This window comes from Alexandromys fortis, unplaced genomic scaffold (assembly GCF_014885135.2).
Source record: "Alexandromys fortis isolate MF-2015 unplaced genomic scaffold, M_Fortis_MF-2015_v1.1 scaffold_56, whole genome shotgun sequence".
In the NCBI taxonomy this organism is placed as follows: Eukaryota; Metazoa; Chordata; class Mammalia; order Rodentia; family Cricetidae; genus Alexandromys; species Alexandromys fortis.
In genome coordinates this window covers 5,006,440-5,022,312 of record NW_026067935.1, presented here as the reverse complement: position 1 = coordinate 5,022,312, position 15,873 = coordinate 5,006,440, and the positions used below count along the sequence as shown (strand labels likewise).

At 46.6% G+C, this 15,873-nt stretch overlaps 1 protein-coding gene across 1 annotated transcript in view; it reads left to right on the top strand.

Annotated features, from left to right (window-relative positions):
- The window catches only part of Tmem132b (transmembrane protein 132B), a 276,790-nt gene extending 261,830 nt beyond the window's left edge, over positions 1-14,960 (top strand). The window contains exons 6-9 of the mRNA XM_050146649.1: positions 1,763-1,968; positions 6,489-6,759; positions 8,870-9,061; positions 9,955-14,960. Coding sequence (XP_050002606.1) covers positions 1,763-1,968; positions 6,489-6,759; positions 8,870-9,061; positions 9,955-11,091 — 1,806 coding nt within the window. The 3' untranslated portion in view covers positions 11,092-14,960. The remainder of the gene's footprint in view (positions 1-1,762; positions 1,969-6,488; positions 6,760-8,869; positions 9,062-9,954) is intronic.
- The last annotated feature ends 913 nt before the right edge of the window (positions 14,961-15,873 follow it).

Sequence of the window (15,873 nt, the reverse complement as noted above, 5' to 3'; positions counted from 1 at the left end):
TTGGGAGGCAGAGGTAGGTGGATCTCTGTGAATTTGAGGCCAGCCTGGTCTACAGAGAGAGTTCTAGGATAGCCAAGGCTACACTGAGAAACTTTGTCTAAAAAAAAAACCCAATAACAAATAAATAAATTTACGCATAATGGTTGTGTGTGTGTGTGTGTGTGTGTGTGTGTGTGTGTGTGTGGTGGGGTAGGATACCCCAATATAAATCTGATAGCCCAATTTGTATTTTCTTATCACTGCTCTGTGGTTGGAGCCTACAAGGTCCCCGATTTGGATACTCATAAAATATATAATAGGTTATTTGAACTATAGTACTTCAGCTGTTCTGCCATGAAGTGTTTAACCTCCCATCATCCCTGTCTCTGAGCACCTGGAGCCAGGTCTGAAGTCCTTTTACTGCTGGGTCAGACTGTAACCATCTAAGGTCCCCTTCTCTCTGTGATTTTCTACTCTGAACAGCAAATCTGTCTTAAACCGATGGGGGCATTTGGAGGGATTTCATTATAGTTGAGTTTTTAAGTTCCTGTTTATTTTAGATATCATTTCTTCGACAGAGTAATAATTTGCAAATAGGGACCAGGGAGACGGTTGAGTAGGCAAAGTGCTTACCCCATAAGCACAAGGAACTGAGTTCAATCCTCAGCATCCAGAGAGGAAAACCAGGTGTAGTGGTGTATGCTTGTGATTTAAACTCTGGGGAGGCAGAGATGGGAGGATACCAGGGGCTCAATGGCTAGCCAGCCTCGCCTAATCAGTGAGCTCTCCAGTCACACACACACACACACACACACACACACACACACACACACACACACGTGTCTGCGCACGCACATGCACACACACAGACACATGCACACATGCACTCACACACATACACATGTAGTTTGCACCTCTGACCAGCCAGGCCACATTTATTTTCTCAGGCTTCTTATCTCTACAATGAAACCACGGGTCCTCATTGTCTATGGTTCGCTGTGGTTCCCAGCCGTGACTCCTCAGCCCCTCCCTTGAACTTTACACAAAGACACTTTCCCGATGGAGGACAAGACCACAGCATCTTATTTGCTCACCCAGGAGATGGGAAGTGGAGCAGGGAGCTGACATGTTTGGCAAGACCCCACGGCAGTGAGTGAACTAGAGCACCTCCAAGTACTGAGAGAGAGAGAGAGAGACTGCTGTGCAATGCTACCGCCGCCTTCTCTCCAGTTTTCAGAGCTGCAGTTTATGGTCTGCAGGATGGATTCCATCCGTGTTTCTAGTACATTCTATGAACACTCCGCCTACCAGGGTTTTAATCTAGAGCACAGCCCTTTTGATCTTTTTTCAGATGTTCCACTTTATGGCCAGAACAAAGCATTTTCTTAGTAACATTAAAACCTTTTATGTATCTTCAAATGCGGTACGAGAGTGGAATAAGATACACCTGGGGCTCGATTAGTGGTGGTTTGAGCACATAAGAACAGGTAAGGTAAGGAAAACAGAGCACTCCCAAAAGGCAGCTGAGGTTACAGAACTCCTTTAAATTATGCTTATGGTTTAACTTGTCAGTATTTCCTAACACAAAGTGGCTTTCCTGGGGTCTGTCTATCAGTTATTTGTCACTAATGAGTGCCTACAAATTCCTCGTTGTCCCCGTCCTGCTCTTCTGGTGCCTTATAAATCAGAGCCGTCGAGGCCTGTGAGCTTCTGCTGGTGTCAAGGTCCGTGTATGGTGTGTCTCTTGCCGATGTGTCTCTGTGTTCTCGCCCTCTCTCCCAAGGTCTCCAACACCTGCGACGCCATCTTTGTGAACGGGAAGGAGATGAAAAGCAAAGTGGGCACCATCGTGAACTTCACCCACCAGCACTTCACCTCCCAGGTGGAGGTCACCGTCTGGGTGCCCCGTCTTCCGCTGCAGATAGAGATCTCAGACACAGAGCTGAGCCAGATCAAGGGCTGGAGGATCCCGGTGGCCTCCAACCGGAGGTGAGTTAGAGGCTGCTGGGGCCCAGCTGTCTGTGGGAGGCAGCATCTGAGGTGTGCTGCCATGGACTGGGTTTGGCTTCCCGCAGTGTATGGCAGTGCCCTGGACTCAGGCCCCTGTGGATCTGACTTGGGTAATTACTAGCAGTTGGACATGAGGAAATAACATCAAAGGTAATAGTAGCAATAGCAGTGGTCATGCTGGTAGCCTCGCAGAGCAGTTTCTGGGATGCGGGAGGGTGATGTGAGATCTAAGAGGTACCTACACGCAGCCTGGCATTCAGAGCATAACTACTTCCCACTGCCCATCGAACGACTGTCCCTTTGTTTGTCATTCATTTCTCTTTCCTCACTGCCAGTCGTCACTCATGGAGTGAGGTATCGTGTGGATAAGACCGCATGGTTGGAAATGAGACTGCCTGGATGTTAGCTTTGCTTTCCCCAAGGTACAGCCCTGACCTGGCGACTTCACATGTTTGTTCTCTAGTTCTGTCAACTATAAATTGGGAGCAACAATGTTTCAAGAAGTGTGAAGAGTCCGGAGAAATGATGTGTGTTGTGTGTGGGGGTGTGTGTTTGTATGTGTGTGTGTGTGTGTGTAGGGGTATGGGAGGTGGAGGTGGGGGTGTGGGGGGTAGTGTGGCTAACGTCAAACTCCCCATCTGCTGCTCATTCAGATGTAAGGGGTTTGAATGGGAGTGTCCCCCACATGAATGAGACTGTCCCCCATAGGCTCATGTGTTTAAACACTAGGTCCCCAGCAGGTGGCGCTGTTTGGGAAGTTTATGGAACCTGTAGAAGACAGAGTCTTTCCGGGGGGGAAAGTATATCCCTGGGGGAGCTTTGAGAGTTTGCCCCACTTCCTGTTCTTAGTCTACTCAGCTTCCTGAGTATGTGTACAATCTAATCGACCATTTTCATTTTAGCCCTTGTGGCCATGCCTTCCTCAGCATGATGGACTATATCCCACAGGAACTGTGAGACAAAAATCAACCCTTTCTTCCCTAAATTGCTTTTCCTCAGAGTATTTTATGGCAGCAACAGAAATGAAATTAAAAATCCAGTCAAGTGTTAAATCTGGTGCTGTGCCAAGGAGACTTCACAGATGCAATTACAGCCAGCCACCAATCTATCTTAGGATATGGGGATGATCCAGGAAGGCCAGATCCATCAGATGAGGCCCTTAAAGCAGGGCCTCCCCTCCAGCTGATGGTAGAAGGACATTGGAGAGGTTGGAGCGGGGTGAGGACCACTTGACAGAGTGATGGCTGGCCTTGAAGATGGATGGACTATTGCACCATGGAAAGCGATGGAGCCTGTAGGATGCAGGAACCCTTCATGATGAGCACAGGCCATTGTAGGAAATTTTCTAACTGTAGACACTGATCACTACATGTAACACCTTAACCACCCTGGCTGTCTAGATGTGAACACTTCCCATCCCAGCAGCTTCAGGCGAGAGCCTGGCTGACATCTTGACTTCAGTTTCTGAGTCTACGCAGAACTCCCCCATTTGAGCCTGGTTGAACCGTGACTCACAGAGCTGCAAGCAAGCCAATGGGTGGTGTTTTGAAACTGTAAGATTTATGGACATTCTGTTACACCACAAAGGAAGGAAGTAACCCATATATTGTTACCCGCTTTGGAGTGCAGTTGTAACACCTCAGGGAGGGAGTCTTTGAAGCAGACAGTGGGCGGAGGGTGCAAGTATCTGGAGAAACACTGTGGCCTTGGGCAGACTCTTCATAGACTCATGGGTGGCGAAGGTGTTGACAATGAACTCGATTGCACGGAGCATTGTGGGAAACTCCCATCACCAGGTTGGAGATAGAAATCATCCTCAACAAGAGTGAGCTTAGAAAACAGCCCTGGTGAGTGTGCAGAGCGTGTGGGGGAACACAGATCCTCCTTTGGCTGCTACAGAGTGCCAGAGTGCCGTGCCCTGTAGTTACACAGAAAACAAGTAAAGCTAGCCGTGGAGCTGAGATTTCCAGGCTAAGCGTTGAATGTGTGCCCCAGATTCTCCTTGCTTCTTACAGTTAAATCCAAGAGGAGAGATAAATAGAGGCAAGGGCTGTGAAATGGAAGAGAACAGGTACCCAATGGTGTTGAAGCAATCAACTTTTCCAGATGACGAGTGATGGGAAACCTCAGACATGCTTTGAAACATAGACTTGGGTACCACGAAGGCCCAGCACTAGGCTCTAGGCTCCTTCTCTGAAACATGAAGGGTCAGCACAGTGAAGTGATACTGCCTGCATGACTGACACCTTCCACCTGTTTCCCTGGACATGGAGGGGCATAGTAGCCCCGGAGAAAAATCAGCAGGGATGAAATGGGAGCGAGGATAATCAGGAACACCACTGAGACCACAACCCCACTGATGACTTCTAAACTCCAAAACACTGTTGAAGCCGGAACCCGTGTGCCAAACCGGAACAGATGTAACTGAAGTGGATTCCTAGCAGCATCAACGTGTGTGTGTGTGTGTGTGTGTTTTAAATCACAATATAGAAAACACATGGATTGTAATATTGAAATCACTTGTTATCTTGAGGAGAGATTTGGCTACAGAAACAGTCTCAGAAACATTGAGAATGTAGGCTGTCTCAGCAAGGAGAAGTAACTGGAGGAAACCCCCAGTGGCTAGGCTCAGTGGCCCAGGAAGGATGGCCGAGTAAGGGCCAATGAACTCAGGATGGAAGATAAAACTCAGCCCAGGTAACACCCAAAATCTTCTGGGTAGAGCATGAGACACTTGTGTGACAGTGACAAGATGTCTAAAATACCTGGAACTAGAATCTAGGGAGAGGACAACGATGTGGGACCGAGAGCACATGACGAAAACTGACCGAATCTGGCAAAATCACATAAGCATGTAGAAGCAAACATCCAAGGAAAACACCGGTGGGCCAAAACCCTAAGAAATCCGCACAACCTAGCATGGTAACAGTTCTGAGATTTAAAGACAAAGGAGAGATCTTAAACATGTCACCATCCCACTGGTGATGATTAACCCACACCGTCGTAGCGTGGCTCTCTGGTGTGTTTAAGATAGTCTTTCAATTCTGTCTGTTTAATTACGGGGAAATTCACATCGCTCACGCAGATTCCCTAACAGCATCATTTACTACAACCTCAAAGACAAGGCAAAGAAAGCATGGACGTGTTATTGAATGCTGCGGATGTCGTTGGGGGTCTGTGTGGGTTTCTTCTCTAAGGGAAATCATCGGTGCCACCCACGCACGAAGCAGATCCTGTCTCTGTGATGTATCCTGAAGGACTGGAAAGAAAAAGATAATAGGTTTTTCTCACTTACTGGTTACTTTTCTTGTTGCTCCGATCAAATATGTGATGGAAACAACCCGGGTGTGGAGGGGGTTCTCTCTGTTCATGATGGGGAAGGCATGGCAGCGGGAGTAGGAGGCTGCTTGTTCACAGTAGGGAAATCAGGAAACGGTGGGGACCAAGAGCAAGGATGTCCTGAAACATGAAGGCTTGTCCTTTCAGACCCCAATTCCTCCAGCTAGGTTCTGGGTCTCTACAACCTCCAAAACCTGCTGAGGACCAAGTATTCAGAACCACAAGCCTGTGTAGGCCATACCACATGCAATCCTAGTGAGTACGCCACTCTGTTTTTTAATGCTACATCCTTTTGTCCTGCCAGAACCATCTTTCTTACCAATAAAGATAACTTTCCACCTCTTTGGGGTCCTAGAATTGCTCTAAGGTGGTGCTGGGGAGTTCTTATGTACCTTCCTGTGTTGTTCTCAGACCTTAAGGGGACAGCAAATTGTTTCAGAAATCCAAGGCAGTTGGGTTTGAACCTGTGGTTAGCAGTTGGCTGGACCACTTGGTTTGCCTACAGCCACTGTGTGGAAGGATGGAAGGGACCTAGAAAAGGAGACAGCACACGTGGGGGCAGGTAGCCTCACCTCTGCCAATGACCCATTTTGTGGCCTTGCTTGAGGGGTCTCTGTTCTCCCCATCTTGCTTTCCTTATCAGATTGGGGCAAGAATTAAATCTCAGTCTCCAGGTTCCGTGAAGGCTGAATGAGTTAAGTATGTGTGATCACAGTGATGTCTGTCTGTCTGTCTGTCACAGGGGGCAGACCTCATGGTCATCTAACTCATTGCACAGGGAGAACAGGCTGTGTGGTCTGTCTAACTCTACCAGGCAGGAGTTGTCATGGTTGCTGCTCTGCTCTTCCTGACATGGTTTCCATCCACAGAGAAGTCAGCAAAATCCTCCCCTGGGAGGTCACAGGGCAAGTTCTAGAATTGAAGAGACATAGAAGATTTCTCTGGGCAAGCTGTTGACAGGGGATGGGAAAAACAGAAGAAGGGAAGGAGGAAGAGAGAGATGGATGAATGGGTGAATTCATTCATTCATTGGTGAGTGAATGAACCAATGGATGAGGAGAACCTGCCACGTTCCCTCTGACAGTCAGGCCGAGTTGAGGGCAGGTAAGGTTTTCCCCTAAGGAGGAGGCTTAGTCCATTTTGTTTTCTTTGTGCTCCAGGCCCACCCGGGAGAGTGATGATGAGGAGGACGAGGAGAAGAAGGGGCGAGGGTGCACCCTGCAGTACCAGCATGCCCTGGTGCGAGTTCTCACCCAGTTTGTAGCCGAGTCACCTGACCTGGGTCAGCTGACGTACATGCTGGGCCCTGACTGGCAGTTTGACATCACCGACCTTGTAACCGACTTTGTGAAGGTGGAGGAACCAAAAATTGCCCAGTTACAGGATGGCAGGATCCTGGCAGGGCGGGAGCCGGGCATCACTACTGTGCAGGTATTGTGGGGTGGGATGGGTGTGGGGGTTCTTTGCCACTCGCCCCCAACATTGGTGATTCCGTAGTTAACTGATGTTATACAGCTCTGGCATACATCGTATGTGTGCATGTCAAACACCAGCGTGCATCAATGGACACATGTTTAGCCTGTCTGCGCGTGAGTCTGTTCACCTGTTTTATAGGCCAAATCTCAGAGAACATGGGCAATGACAAGGGAACAGTGTTTTCCAGACACAACAGGGCAGATGTCCATATGACCTCACAGGGGTTGGACAGCATGTGTAAGACCTGAGCGAGCTCAAGACAGACAGAATCCCACATGAGGAAGTAGGTGGCAGACAGAATCCCGGCATGAGGAAGTAGGGGGCAGACAGAGGTCCAACCCCTTGTGGAGGAGCCCCTGAGAGGAGAATCTTTTCTCTAAGCAGGTGGCCCCTGGTCACTCAACACGCTCCAGTGGAGACCACACACCCAGTGACTTACAGCCAGTACAAATTAAACTTGGGTTTTTAAACCAATAAAGAGGACATAATGTTGGATTGGGTGGGGAAGAGAGTGGGAGAATGGGGAGAGGGCAAAAGTGATCAACATACATCCCTGAAATGATCAAAAAACTATCTTAAGTTTAAAAAAATTCTTTTGCTTTTTAGAGTATAGAAAAATATCTCCTTTACCAGAGAAAGCTAAATTAAATACATGTTACCAGAAATGATTTCTTTGCAGTAATAGCTTCTAGATTTAAAAAAAATAGTTTTATTTATTAATATTGTAGTTGTGTTTATATGGGGGTGTGCCACAGAGTATGGGTATTTGGAGGGCAGAAGACAACTTTTGTGGAATTGATTCTTCTGTTCTACCTTTATGTGGGTTCTGTGAATTGAACTCAGGTCACTAGGCTTGTGTAGCAAGTGCCTTTACCCACTGTGCCATCTTGCTGGCTACAGTATTTTAATTCTTGCATAGCAGAGTAGATAGTAGTAAATGTTCTAAAAGATAAACCCACTTCAGCCTTACAGTTTAACCATTGTCTGTGTTATAGCCAGGATAGTAGACAAAATGAATTTAAAAATACATTTTTATAAGAGATAAAGAAGGAACCATAGTTGAATGGTTCATCAAAACAAAAGCATTTTATTGCCAATTTTGGTAAGATTATTATGCTAAACTCTTTCTGCTTCTAGCACCCAGGCCCCTGGTTCCTGGCTGCTATGGGCCAGGAGCCCTGTACATTCCTTCTCATGGAGCTCCTGCATTGTCAGCAGGGACTCTGGGTGTCCCTGTTTCTTTGTGTCACTAGCTGGGAACACAGCCTCCCTGCCCCATCTCATAGTTCTCTGGTAACCACACTGGGTTCCCTGGGTGATTCAGCCCCACATGGCTATCAGGTGGCTGTGTTGTGTGGCATTGGAGACTCAGGGAAAGAGTTTTATTTATTTTTTTCACAAGTACCATGGATGAGTAAAGGCAGGAAGTCTTGGGAAATATTCTAGAAATAATTCCACCTATCAGGCATTGTTGCACCTCCAGATGTACAGCAGAAGGTGTATTAGGAGCCATAGCTGATTAGGAAATGCCACTTGAGCTGGTTTTCAGTGGTTATCCAATGTCCCATGAAGTGGTTATTATTGCTCAGTGATAACCACCTGCCCACTAGAGGGGATGTGCACAGAAAGCTGGGCTGAGTGCCACTTCCTTGGAGACTGTGCCACTAATCCAGCATGCTCAGAAACTGCTGAAGAGCTGTTGAAAAAACTTCACTTCTTCTATTTCTATTGTAATGGTCTGTCCTGTCCCTTTAAGAGACAAGCCCCACTCACTCCCTCTCCCATCCACTGAGGCAAGTGGATCTTCCTTCTGCTTCCAGCCTGAGCTTCCCTTCCTTTCCATCTTTCTTCTGAAGAGGGAGCTGCTGCCATGGCTCCTCTTCTCTCCCCCTCCTCTCTCTCTCTCTCTCTCTCTCTCTCTCTCTCTCTCTCTCTCTCTCTCTCTCTCTCTCTCTCCCTCTCTCTCTCTGCCTCTCTCTGCTCTTCCCCCTTCTCCCCTTGCCCTTTTCCCTTTCCTTCCACAACCCACTAAATAAATACCCACTTTCTCTGCATGGCACATCAGGTCCTCTCACCTCTCTCTGACTCCATCCTGGCTGAGAAGACAGTTATCGTCCTGGATGATCGCGTCACCATCACAGAACTGGGTGTGCAACTGGTGGCTGGCTTGTCCCTTTCCCTGCAGCCTCACAAAGCAGACAAGAGGGCCATCGTCTCTACGGTGGCTGCTCAGGATGTTCTCCAAGCCCCGCAGCAGGTGAGATTTCCAGGGGCTCATGTTCTGTGCATGAAGTTAGCTCTGCCCCATTATGACTCCTTGCAAGGGGGCCAGAAGAGTGTCCCCGCCAGATCTGGCAGCTCCTGAATCTCCTTGCTTCTTGTCTAGTTTCTCTCTGTCTCTGAGGATAGCACTCAGGACTTGGCTACAACTTCCTGTAGCCTTTGTTTTCCTGTGAGTTGATCTGTGCTACACATGGTTTGCTACTAGACCATGATCAAGGGATTCCCCTGTTCTCATTCCTGCCAAACAGAGAGAAGGTGATTGTTTTTTTGAGGCTTGGAGATTCCATTTCAGCTACTTGAACAAGAATGGTTAATTGATACCAGATTGTCCTGTTGATGACAGGGATTGGCAATGCTAAGATGCCCCCGGGTCTTTAAATATGCACAAAACATTTATAAAGGAGACAGGTGCATGGTACCATGCAATCAGACCAGTTACACACCACCTCATTTACCAAGAACTTCCTCTGAGAGTGGTTTTGCTGGGTCAGCACTGACCTCCTGATAAATGATGTTCCAAGTGACATCATCTTGAATGGTGACCTGATTGGTTACATCTGAAATTGATTCGGATAAATCACCTGATCTTCCTGAGTGTCTCCGCAAAAGGCCAAAGTCACACCCCATGGGAAGGCATGCAATAAATTAATTTACACTTTAATGTATTCATCAAAGTGCATTCTTGGCACCTTATTTCAGTGAGTGATAGCATGTTAATGATACAGGTTCATGACATACAGAGAACTAAGACCATTACATACAGAAATTCTCCTTTATCTGCAGATGCCAATAATGGCCAGAGGAATTCATGTTTGTAATTTGAAGGAACCCAGTTATAATACTGTGCTCTGGTTTCGTTTTCCTTAGGAAGCCATAGTCAGTTCCTGGATTTTGTTCAGTGATGGCTCAGTAACACCTTTAGACATTTATGATCCCAAGGATTTCTCACTGACCGTTTCCTCCCTGGATGAAATGGTGGTGTCCGTCCAGCCAAACCTTCAGACCAGATGGCCAATCATAGTTGCCGAGGGGGAAGGACAAGGGCCCCTGATCAAGCTAGAAATGTCAATCAGCGAATCTTGTCAGAAGAACAAGAGGAAGAGTACTCTCGCTGTGGGTAAAGGAAGTGTCAGGGTCAGATTTGAACCTGGGATGCATGAGCAGCAAGGAGGCAGCAATGACATTGAGGGCATAAACCGGGAATACAAAGGCCACCTCAGCAATTCCATAGAGCGCGAGGGAAGCCAGGAGCGAGCCGCCCAGGAGTGGTTCCAACATGGTGCACCAGTTGGCCACGAGGACAGGACCAACAAAAGCACAACCCCACAGGCTCCCATGGGAGGAAAGCTGCTCAAAGGTGGAGCGGATGCCTTCACAAGCTTCCCCACTCAGGGGAAGCTACCAGAATCCAATAACCCTGGAGACCTCACGATGACCTCCAGGGGCTTAACAGATTTGGAGATTGGCATGTACGCCCTGCTCTGTGTCTTCTGTCTGGCCATCTTGGTCTTCCTGATCAACTGCGTGGCCTTTGCTTGGAAGTATAGACACAAAAGGTTTGCAGTCAGTGAGCAAGGCAACATTCCCCATTCCCACGACTGGGTCTGGCTTGGGAATGAGGTAGAACTTCTGGAGAACCCCGTGGACATCACTCTCCCCTCGGAGGAGTGTACGACCATGCTTGACAGGGGCCTGCAGTTTGAGGAGAGGAACTTCCTGCTGAATGGCAGTTCCCAGAAGACTTTTCACAGTCAGCTGCTTAGACCCCCTGACTATGTGTACGAGAAGGAGCTGAAAAATGAACCCATGAGTTCTTCCGGCCCCAAGAGGAAGAGAGTCAAGTTTACTTCCTACACCACCATCCTCCCCGAGGATGGGGGCCCGTACACCAACTCCATCCTGTTTGACAGTGATGACAGCATTAAGTGGGTCTGCCAGGATATGGGGCTGGGGGACTCGCAGGACTTCAGAGACTACATGGAAAGACTACAGGACCAGATGTAAAGACCTTTCTTATGTTTGTATTCACCTTATGCCTTCTGTTTTCTGGACGGTGGAGCAGTGAGTCTGATCAGCAATAGGGGGTGACTCCATAAAGTGTCAGGGTGTGGGGTCTGGAGGGATACCAGAAGTTTAGAGAACCGGGGCTCCAGCTGGACGATGTCTACTAAACCATGGCTCCCAGGGATGGGAGTCACCCAGAGGCAGCAGCCTAGCAGTAGGCACAACCCCACAGACACTGTGAGTCACCTCATGACCAATGGCCGTGTGTAATTAGGAATGTTCTGGATGGTGGTTTTTCTATTCCTAGCCCTTTTTAAAGCACAGTGGACGCTCATTGAGCGTGGCCTAAGTTCGAATCTCCGTGGCGGAAGATTGACTGAATGTAGCTTCCTTAGTTGTCGGGAGTGAGGCTCATTATTTTTATATACATTTGGACTTGTACCTGTTCTTTTGACCTTACATTTTTTGAGGGGGAGGGGTTGTTTCAGAAACACATAAAGGAGAAGTATGTCTGATGTTCTTCCTGTGAGTTTTATTCTCTGGGGCTCATCATGTCCTGTCATTTCTGGGTCTTCACACAGGATGCCATTTTTTAAAAGACTTTGTTGCTGGGGACAGTGTTTAAGTGACATGTCCTCACGCTTTATGTCTTTCTTCTTGCCATTGGAATTCTTATATATCTCAGTGGCAGAGGTCTCACTGAAGACACAGAAGAGAGAACTTTTTGTTTCCTTTTTTTCCATATGAAGTTTAACCAATTTGGAGAAAGTTGTGTCACAAACACCTGTTTTCATTGTCGGCTTGTTAGTTATTTGCAGATCTCCTGGGGGTGCAGGTCTGAGGGCAGAGAGACTCCAACATCACAGTATGGATATAAGTCCTTTGTGCTCAACACAGTGTATTATTCAAACTAAACTAAAAGGTAGGATTGAAGGGCTGGAGAGATGGCTTGGTGGTTATGAGCACTTGCTGCTCTTGTACAGGACCTGGAGTTCAGATCACAGCACCCACATGGTGGCCCACAACTTTTTCTAACTCCAGATCCGTGGGATCTGATGCCCTCTTCTGGCCACTGTGGGTACTGCACTTATATGCACATACACAGACACATAACTTGAAAAAAAAATCCCAAATCTTTTAAAAAGCAGGATTGATCTACATAAAAAAGACATGAAGAAACAGCTTCATATTCAACTCTCAACTTTGCAGATTAGAATAAAACAAACAAACCAATGTTCTAAGTTAGCAATATATAGAAGTCATCCATACAAGGACTGAAAGAAAAACCACCCTCGTTTGTTACTTTGACAGAGAAGAAACCATCTCAGGCATCTTTTGGTAGAGAAAGCAATGATTTTTCCAAATCCATAACTATACATGAATGTCCCAGAGCCCAAGAATCAGCTGTTATAAACTATGTTATTAAATCAAAGTTGCAAGAGAAAAAATTACTTTTTGCATAACTTTCAATAAAAGTGCTATTTACAAGTATCATGAAGTCTCAAGAAAGGCAGAGATTTTGGCTTGGCAAATGTGACATTTTTGTTTATCACAATGACGTAACTAGAAAATCAGACATTTGACTAGTATGCCTCATTGTGAACTCACCGCATCATGGTCAGCTCTCAACAATCGAATTTTTCAAAGGCCCCAAGCAGGAAGCACACGCAGGAGGCCACTGATGTCAAGGGCTGCTATCTGAGCCTCTCAGAGGAGATGTTTTCATCCCTCTGCTCCCATTTTGTATATGTGCAGGCTGGAAATATGGCAGCCTTTCCTCCCGTAGCCATGACTGGACAGCTAAGACCTTCTCCCTGCCTCTCCCACTCCCCGCACTGCCGTGTGTTGACAAACAGGCTTGGGCATGCAGGCCATGTGCTTCAGCCTCCAGAACTGTGCTCGCTTGCTTCTGTGTTTAGAATGGCTCTAAGAACTGAAACTGCTGGGGTCCCCAAAACCTTTGTCTAGAAAATGAAGTCAGAGGGTGAAGGTATTGCACAAGCTTGGCTCACATCTGCGGCTGCTTAGAGCGCTCTAGTTAGCTGCCTGCTTCTAGAAAGGTTGGGGCGGGGGTGGGTAGCCCCAAACCACTTGGGCAGGGCAGCCGAGTTCCAGATAAGTGCAGCTCTTTGTGTGAGCTGTTTTCGATCCTATCTCCCATCACAGAAATAGTGGGAACCAATAGTGAGGTACCCACCTGGAAGCAGGGACAGACAAAGAAGGCTGCCTACTGTTGATTAGCTGGAGCCTTGGGCTTGCCTATAGCTTATCAGGAAATTAGCATGGGCAGCACAAGGACTTCCTGTGATTGACAGCCTGGGTGGGGAGGAGCTGACCATGGTTCTGAAGATGCCTCCGTAGGCCTCTTAGACACTCAGAGAATTGGCCTCAGTACATATTTCAGTGTGTCTTTGTGTTAGGACACTACCACTTCAAATCAAAGCCAAGTGGCAGGTTCTAAGGGAGATGACCCTTTTAACATGTGACACACAGTTACGTACAAACAGACACAACGTGAACACATATGTCCACATCTCTGTGTGTGTGGATACCAAGGAGTCACGGACTCAGTCGCTTGGTGGGAATCAAAAGAGCCTGTCAGTCACTCTCAGATTCGGCTTGGGCAGGATGCAGCATCACAGCATCCTGGCAGCATCTTACACTCTAAAGATCTCCTGCGGCTCATAAACTTGTGGTTATCTCGCCTGATTTTCTTCCAAGTCAGCTATGATGTTTGTGCTAGCCCCTAAAAACCCTGAACTAGAATCGGGGAGATGGCATAAATCATCAAGCCTTAAAATCCAGTTTCCCAGGGCCATGAATTGGCCTGGACTTCAGTTTTCATGGTTGAGATATCCAAATTATAACTCTTGATATATTTATTTCATATATATTTATGATTATTTAACCTAGCCAGACATTCTTTATCAAGTCCCTTGCTCTGCCACAAGAATGATTTCTATGTTCAGATTCATCCTGGGGGAGTCAGGAGAGAGCAACAGGCTATGGGTCTCTGGCCACACAGAGAGAGGTTGAGACACGGGATGGACAAAGGTAGTGTGACCCAGGACGTTCAGACAATGGTATTACTCTCTTCAAGATCCGCCCGTGGTGCTTTTGGGATCAAGGCATAGGGACTCAAAAGGCAGGTGCCACACCAAAGAACTGGAGCTGAATGGCAGGTGTGCTGGGTTTAAGAGACTCATAAATACAGTGGGAGCTTTGGCCAGAAAGCAGCATCTAACTAATGTTAGAAAGCTGTCTGTCTGGCATGCATGTCAGGGTACAGCCCCAGACTGTGGCGATTCTTAGCTGTCTAGGCAGAATGTTTCTATTTATAGACATAAATACAACCAAGACATGCATTGGTTTTATTTTACCCCTTGGCCACACCTATGGATGGAAGTTATTTGTAACTCATTTAAGGTTTAGGAAGTCCCCTTTGGGTATTCTGATCAACATTTTTCTGTCTCACTCTTCTCGGAGCTGGAGAGAGAGAAAGAAAGAAAGAAAGAAAGAAAGAAAGAAAGAAAGAAAGAAAGAAAGAATTCAGTCTGTAAACTTTGCTGTGTAAGTCTAAGGGCGGGAATTCGAGCTCCCCCAGAACCCACATAAAAATCCAGGTGTGGTGGTGTATGCTTATAATCCCAGCATGAGAGAGGTGGGAACAGACAGGCACCTGAGGCTTCCTTTTCAGCCAGCCTTGCCTAATAGGCAAGTTCCAGATCACAGTCAGAGACCCTGTGTCAACACGAAGGTGGTGATGCCTGAGGAATATCATCTGAGGGTCTATACATGTGATCCCATGTGTTCATGCATGCGTGCACATGCACACACACGTGCACGCACGCACACATACAAAAAAGAGAGAAAGAAAGAAAGGAGAAAGAGAATTAAAAAGAAAGGGTTGACACCACAGTGAAACTGTGTCTATCAGTGAGGAATCCCCTGGCCTCCTACAGTGACCACAGGCAGTATTTCCAAATCCTATCTTCAGCCCATTGGGTTTTCTACTCTGGTCATCTAAAGAGAGTCACATTTCTCCATCCAGGTCTCTGTAAATGACGCAACAGATGGTTTATGAATCGCACCTTTCTCCTCCATCAAAACCATATTTGTATAATGTACAAATCCCATAGAGGGTGGATGGTGGGACAAAGTTTTGCTGAAATACAGACAGCAGATATTTTTGTATGTAATATAGGCAATATAATGAAACTGTGAACGGTGTATTGGAATAAATACATTTAAAAATAAAAGCATGCGAAACTTTAGCCTTTAAGTGTACAGACATCCAGCTCAACAATATTTAAATGGATGATGGGAAGAGCTTTGGGGCCTGACATTGACAAATACACCCAGTTGGGGATTCTGACCCGGAAAGGAGATTGTGGCTCATGCTGGGATTGCTGATGGAATCTTCCAGAACATTTTGATCTTACTCTTCATTACTTTCTGAATTTTTTCCTCCCCCCCTTTTACTGGAAATATTTCAGAAATAAAGTGACTTCATTTTTCAGCATAAAGGTATATTCTAACCACAGGGTAACTCACCATTTTTAACATGGAAATAAACATTTGAACATTCTTCAATTGTTGTATTATTTTGGTTGTGTGCTCTTTATTGAGTTTTGGTACTCATGTCATGGGTTATATTTATAGAAGTGGGCTTTTTTCTTCTTTTCAGAGAGTTTAACAGCCTTGATATATCACTACATGGACATGAAAAGAAAATGTTCTCTAGAAAGGCTTTACTTAAAAATACTTTATTTTTAAAAGTAT